The 7,399-nt window shown below is 41.4% G+C and overlaps 1 protein-coding gene across 1 annotated transcript; it reads left to right on the top strand.

Annotated features, from left to right (window-relative positions):
• On the top strand, window positions 1,081-7,031 carry LOC104766018 (ABC transporter C family member 8-like). Its single transcript, XM_010489822.2, has 12 exons — window positions 1,081-1,384; window positions 1,485-3,439; window positions 3,533-3,853; window positions 3,927-4,013; window positions 4,097-4,708; window positions 4,795-4,959; window positions 5,046-5,340; window positions 5,472-5,686; window positions 5,775-6,080; window positions 6,156-6,219; window positions 6,316-6,555; window positions 6,648-7,031. Exons 1-12 carry the CDS (start codon window positions 1,369-1,371, stop codon window positions 6,767-6,769), a joined length of 4,398 nt encoding a protein of 1,465 aa, XP_010488124.1. The 5' UTR covers window positions 1,081-1,368; the 3' UTR covers window positions 6,770-7,031.

Below are 7,399 nucleotides of genomic sequence, written 5' to 3'. Positions count from 1 at the left end.
CAGGTTTTCTTCTCCGGCGAGACCACCTGACCTGCTACAAATCTTCCGGCCAGTACAAACAACCGATCTCAGGTTCCTAGCAACCTGCTCACTCGGATCTAACACCCCCCTTCTAGCTCCGGCGGCCATCGCTTCCTTTAGGTTGTTACTCTTCAATCCGGTCCGGTGGAGACAAAACTTGTGGCGGTTTACAGACGATTTTGGCTCAAACCATCCTTCGTATCCCGGAATCCCACGAGTGCCCAGAAGCCAACCTCCATGGTTAACCACCATGACAACGCAGCTCAACCCTTCTGACTCCCAGCCGACTTCCGCCGCGAACCGCAGCTTGGATTTGGCGGATGAGCCCCGAGAAAACTCCACCGCGAGTCACCGCGACTTGATCAGGAGTTTCCCGATCCGCCAAAACAAAGCCACAGTCGCATCGATTGGGAGCCATAACCACACCTCAGCTGCCGGAGTAGAGAATCACCCACCTCTGCCTTCCTCTTGCAGATCCAAAGCCTACATGAAAGCGCCGCCCTCCTTACCTGTCATTCGAAACCAAACCCATCCCGCAAAGCAGCGTCTCGGATGGAGTGAGAAGAACCCTCACCACTCATCTAGAGCCACCAAACCCCCCAGAAGAAGAAGACCGACACACTAAGATTCCATAACAGATCCGCTATCTCATTTCTCGTCATTTGTTTTTAGAGAGAAGGGAGAGCCTTTTACTTTTTTTTTTTTTTTTAATTAATTATATTTATAGTATACTATTATTTACATTGGTTTTAATTATCTTCGTACGTTTCCGCAGCAATTATAACAAATATCCATATATTGAACAATCACCTACCTAATCTTTGGAATAAGAAGAAGAAGTGACAAATGTTTTGAGCCCTTTGCGCGTAAAAAATTACATGGCTCGAGGAAGTGCAATGTAGAGACGAGAGAGAGAGAGAGAGAGAGTAGTGACAGATGTTTTTTCTAAACTCTATTAACGACAGAAATATGAGTGACCACATTTTAAATACAGCAAAAACAGAGTTTTCCTTCTTTGTCTTTCTCATCCCCCACGTCCCCACCCTACCCCCATTAAATGGTAAGAGAGTCCCCTACACCCACCGCGTGCCTCTCGTTTGTAGTCAGTCACAGTGGGATACAGATTCATGAATTCGAGATTACGTAAGCGATTACGTAATCAAAATACAATTCCAATAAGCCGTTTAATCTCGATTCAGTATTTTAGATACGGACTTCGATGATACGTTCGTTTACATAAGCGAACAACATCAACCTCACGTCCTGGTTTCATAAAGGCCGAAGCTTTGTTCTTTTTTTCGTTTGCTGGTTGATTGAGCTCTGTAGCCTCTGTTGCTTGTTTCTACAATGGTGGTCTCAATTGGTACGATTTTATTATAAACTATTATAAACTGTGTATTATGATTTGCTACCTCTTATCTCTCGTGATGGGTTTTTAATTTCTTTTTGTATAAATAATGCAGATAGGAGCGTTCCATGGTGTGACGTTGAACTGAATTTGGCTTCTTCTTGCTTCCAACGAACAGCTATAGATGTCCTAAATCTCTTGTTTCTCTCCATCTTCTACTTGATATTGATAGCTGTTTGTGTTTCCAACCATTTTGTACTCAGCCGCCGCAAGAAAGGATGGGTCTTTGTGGTTGCTGCTATATGCTGTGTTATTACTGGCATCGTTTTCCTTGGTGTTGGCTTAAACAGTCTGGTTCATGGTGCTAGTGACGTCAATGAAACCTCATGGATTGCTTGCTTTGTTCAAGGGATCATTTGGGTGTCACTTGCGGTTTCGATGCTTGTTAATGGCTCCAAGTGGAATAGGATTCTTGTATCTGTTTGGTGGGCGTCTTTTGCTTTGTTGGATTTAGCAGCAAAGAGTGTGATGCTTTTGCAGGGAAATGGTATCCGAATCTTCGACGTCATAACCTCGCCCATGAGTATTTTGCTTCTCATTTGCTCATGGATGAATTTGAGATCTTCTTCTGCAGCAGCTCAAGTCTGCAGTGAAACAGGACTATCTGATCCTCTATTAACTGAAAATCCTAGAAAAGAACGTGCAAGGTTAGCAACAGCTGGATTTTTCAGCAATATGTCCTTCTCTTGGATGAATCCTTTACTCTCGTTGGGATTCAAGAGACCACTATCCCGAGAAGATATCCCAAGTGTACTCCCTGAGGATGAGGCTGAATTAGCTTACAATAAATTTTCTCAAGCATGGGATTCTCTTCTTGCAAATGGAAGCTCGACTGAGGAAAGAAACTTGGTGTTTAGAGCCGTTGCAAAAGTTTACTTCAAGGAGAACATATTCATCACCGTTTGTGCATTTTTCAGAACAGTTGCGGTTGTATCTCTTCCATTAATGCTATACGTCTTTGTGGATTATGCAAATAGTGACCACAGGGATATCCGCAGTGGTTTCTTCAACTTAGCTTGTCTTGTTATGCTGAAGCTAGTTGAATCCTTGTCAATGAGACATTGGTATTTTGCATCAAGAAGATCAGGAATGAGGATTAGATCAGCGCTAATGGTAGCTGCATACAAAAAACAGCTAAAGCTATCAAGTTTGGGGAGGAAAAGGCATTCATCTGGTGAGATTGTGAATTATATTGCCGTGGATGCGTATCGTATGGGAGAATTCTTATGGTGGTTCCACTCCGGATGGAGCCTTACACTGCAGCTTTTGCTTTCTACAGCTGTACTTTTTGGAGTGGTTGGAGTAGGAGCTTTTCCTGGTTTAATTCTTCTTCTCCTGTGTGGTCTCCTTAATCTGCCATTCGCAAAGATGCTACAGAACTGCCAGACCGAGTTCATGATCGCACAGGATAAGCGATTGAGGTCCACCTCAGAGATTTTGAACAGCATGAAAGTCATTAAGCTGCAGTCATGGGAAGAGGAGTTCAAGAAAAAGATAGAATCATGTCGTGATGATGAATTCAAATGGTTGGCCAAGGCTCAGCTGACAAAGGCCTTTGGTACTTTCCTGTATTGGATGTCTCCAACAATAGTTTCTTCTGTAGTTTTCGTGGGATGTGCTCTATTCAAGAGCGCGCCGCTGAACGCAAGCACCATTTTCACGGTTTTAGCTACACTAAGAGTTATGTCAGAGCCTGTTAGAACTATACCTGAGGCAATTTCTGCTATCATCCAAGTCAATGTCTCATTCAATAGATTAAACAACTTCTTGCTTGATGACGAGCTAAAGATTGATGAAATTGAAAGAAGTGGTCTAGAGAAATCTGGAACAACAGTGGACATACAAGCAGGCAACTTCAGTTGGGATCCAGAAACTAAGATTCCAACTCTTCGAAATATACATTTGGAAATTAAGGATGGGCAAAAAGTTGCGGTTTGTGGGCCAGTTGGGGCAGGAAAATCATCGTTGTTGCATGCAGTACTTGGAGAAATACCTAGAGTTTCTGGAACTGTAAGCAAAACAGCCGCCAAGCTTTAACTTTGTTCATTCAGTATAATATATTGTTCAAAACTGTTTCCTTGATGTTGTCCAATTGGAAAACAGGTAAAAGTCTCTGGGTCCATCGCTTATGTTTCTCAGATCTCGTGGATTCAAAGTGGTACCATCCGGGACAATATTCTCTATGGGAAGCCCATGGAAGCTGAAAGATACAATGCTGCTTTACAAGCATGTGCGTTGGATAAAGATATGAACGGTTTTGGACATGGTGACCTTACAGAAATAGGACAAAGAGGGATTAATTTGAGCGGAGGACAAAAGCAAAGGATTCAGCTGGCACGTGCTGTCTATGCAGACGCCGATGTTTACCTCCTTGATGATCCTTTTAGTGCTGTGGATGCACATACAGCTGGAGTTCTTTTTCATGTAAGTGAGAACATTGCTTTCAAAGAAGCTTTTTATGATGACTCTTCCTTAATATGTTGAACTGTGACTGCAGAAATGTGTTGAGGATGCGCTGAAGGGAAAAACTGTCATTCTAGTCACTCACCAAGTCGAGTTTCTCTCAGACGTTGATCAAATTCTGGTAAAACTTGATTGGCACCAAGTGAAAAAAAAAACTGTATGTCTTGACTGTTAAATTATTAATTTTTTGATGATCTTAATCAGGTTATGGAGGAAGGAAGAATTACTCAGTTAGGAAAGTATGAGGAGCTCTTAATGTTGGGGACTGCATTCCAACAGCTGGTGAATGCTCATAATGATGCAGTAACTGTATTACCTTTAGCGAGTAATGAAAGCCTCGGAGATCTTAGGAAAGGGGGTCAAGACAGAGATACTAGAAACATGTCGGTTGTAGAAAAAATCGAAGAAGAGATCAACACAACGGATGTTCCAGGGGTACAACTTACACAAGAAGAAGAAAAAGAGAGCGGTTATGTTGGGTTGAAACCTTTCTTGGACTATGTCCGTGTCTCTCGAGGATGGTGTCTTCTATGGTCAAGTGTACTTGGTCAGGTTGGCTTTGTAGTTTTTCAGGCTGCATCAACATACTGGCTGGCTTTTGCCATCGGGATCCCTGAACTCACTAATACAATGCTTATTGGAGTCTATAGCATTATCTCAACTCTTAGTGCTGGTTTCGTATACGCGAGAGCTGTTACGGTTGCTCATCTTGGACTAAAAGCTTCTGAAGCCTTCTTCTCTGGTTTCACAAATGCAGTCTTTAAAGCCCCGATGCTTTTCTTTGATTCTACTCCCATTGGGCGCATTCTCACTCGAGTAAGATCACTTTTCATGTCTATGAATCATGTATATGAATACATTTACAGCTCAATGTATGATGTAGTTGAATGTAACATTTGCAGGCTTCGTCTGATTTGAACGTCTTGGACTTTGACATCCCCTTTGCATTCATATTTGTGGTAGCACCGGTTGTTGAGCTCGCTGCAGCTCTTATCATCATGACATATGTGACATGGCAAGTAATTATCATAGCTCTTCTTGCTTTGGCAGCCACAAAAGTTGTTCAGGTACATGTTGCGATTTTACTGCCTTTTCAGTTCGTTTATGCAGCAAAGAAGTCATTATTAACACCCGCTTCTTTGTTGAAAAATAGGATTACTATTTAGCCTCTGCAAGGGAGCTGATTAGAATCAATGGAACAACCAAAGCTCCAGTGATGAATTATGCTGCAGAAACCTCACTTGGAGTGGTGACAATACGAGCTTTTGGAACGGTAGAGAGATTCTTTAAAAACTACTTACAACTAGTTGATGCAGATGCCGTGCTATTCTTTCTGTCCAATGCAGCCATGGAGTGGGTGATTCTGAGGATAGAGACTCTGCAGAATGTGACCTTGTTCACTTGTGCACTTCTGCTTATCCTTATACCCAAGGGCTACATAGCTCCAGGTACATGAATTCTTTTAACTCTTCACATCACATGTTCAAAGCTTATGTCAATATAGCATGAGATTTTGTTCGAAAAAATCTGTTATATCAAACTGAAAAGTTCTGCATGAACGTGTGCTTATGTGTTGCAGGCCTCGTTGGGCTTTCACTCTCCTATGCATTAACACTGACAATAACTCAGGTGTTTCTGACCCGATGGTATTGCACCTTATCGAATTCAATCATATCAGTAGAGAGGATAAAACAATATATGAATATACCAGAAGAAGCTCCTGCAATTGTGGAGGACAGAAGACCACCTTCCTCATGGCCTTCCACTGGTACAATTCACTTGCAGGAGCTTAAGGTTAGAAGAAAACATATGTGCTACAAGATTAGAGTAATAACTAGTAATTATGCTAAAGGCATTGATTTGCGTGATTTATTTGTTTCAGATAAGATATCGCCCAAATGCTCCATTAGTTCTCAAAGGAATCTCTTGCACATTCAGGGAAGGGACAAGAGTAGGAGTTGTTGGGAGAACAGGAAGTGGGAAGAGCACTTTAATCAGTGCTTTGTTTCGTTTGGTAGAACCAGCAAGTGGTTGCATATTGATTGATGGCATTGACATAAGTAAGATTGGCCTAAAGGACCTAAGAATGAAACTCAGCATCATTCCTCAAGAACCAACTCTTTTCCGTGGTTGCATAAGGACCAACCTTGATCCTTTAGGTGTTTACTCCGACGACGAAATATGGAAGGTGAAATAAGAAACATGAATGGGATTTCTCTATCGAAAGACTGAAACCTTCCTAATAAAATTGTTTCTTTTGCAGGCTCTTGAGAAGTGTCAGCTGAAGACGACGATTAGCAATCTGCCTAATAAACTTGATTCTTCAGGTAATGGAAAAAACAGTAATGTTATCATTTTACTTACACAAAATGGGACGTTACACTTATGTTAATCTTGTGTTATTGGTGGGACGAAATGAGAAGTGAGTGATGAAGGAGAGAACTGGAGCGTGGGACAGAGACAATTGTTTTGTCTCGGAAGAGTATTGTTAAAGAGAAACAAAATCTTGGTGTTAGATGAAGCTACAGCTTCCATTGATTCAGCCACAGATGCAATCATTCAGAGAATCATAAGAGAGGAGTTTGCAGATTGCACGGTGATAACAGTTGCACATAGGGTACCAACGGTCATAGACAGTGACATGGTCATGGTTCTCTCCTTTGGTAAACAACATTTTTCTCTCTTATGAACCAATTCTGTCTTTTCATCTCTTGAACATGACCAATGTATGGGCTTTGGTGTTGGTTTTGGTCAGGTGAGCTAGTGGAGTACAACGAGCCTTCAAGGCTAATGGAGACTGATTCTTACTTCTCCAAGCTTGTTGCTGAGTATTGGGCTAGTTGCAGAGGAAACTCTTCTCAAAATCTCCAGTTATAGAGGTCATCATCAATGCTTGGTCTATCTGCTACTGAGTCTCAGAGACGTGAACCATCTTCCATTGTTGTAGTTTTGAACCCAAAAAAATGATCCGTTATCAAAGCATTGATAATGATTGTATAAAGCTTGGAATTTATATGTTGCGTCTCACATACCGATCTATGTGCGTAGTATCCTGAATTATCATATGCTTATTCCTGTTTGTATATCTTTTGTGGTAGACCGATGAAAAACCTAAATTCCATTTTCATTTGAGGATCCATTGGAACCCATGAGAAACTCTCCTGCCGTATGCCAATTAATCGATGGTTTAATTCTGCTTTTAGAATTAAAAATTTTTTTTTTTTTTTTTTTTTTTGACAACAATAAACAAGATTGGTTTAAAGCCAATGAGATTGGAACATCATTTACATAGGTAATAAGATGCGTTTCGGAACGAACTCGTCGTGCCAGGTTATCTGCTTTACCATTCTGCGAACGAGGAATAAAGATCAATTCCAGGTTATCTGCTTTACCATTCTTTATCTTCCTGAATGTCCTCCAAATAAGTCGCGAACGCTGGCCACTATGAAGGTGAAGACACCATTTTCACTAAGTCGGAGCAGTCTGTAAGAAAAACAACATCCTGAT

The sequence above is a fragment of the Camelina sativa genome, chromosome 19 (genome assembly GCF_000633955.1).
Source record: "Camelina sativa cultivar DH55 chromosome 19, Cs, whole genome shotgun sequence".
Lineage (NCBI taxonomy): Eukaryota > Viridiplantae > Streptophyta > Magnoliopsida > Brassicales > Brassicaceae > Camelina > Camelina sativa.
The sequence above is the reverse complement of the archived record's forward strand: the minus strand, read 5'-3'. Positions and strand labels throughout refer to the sequence as shown.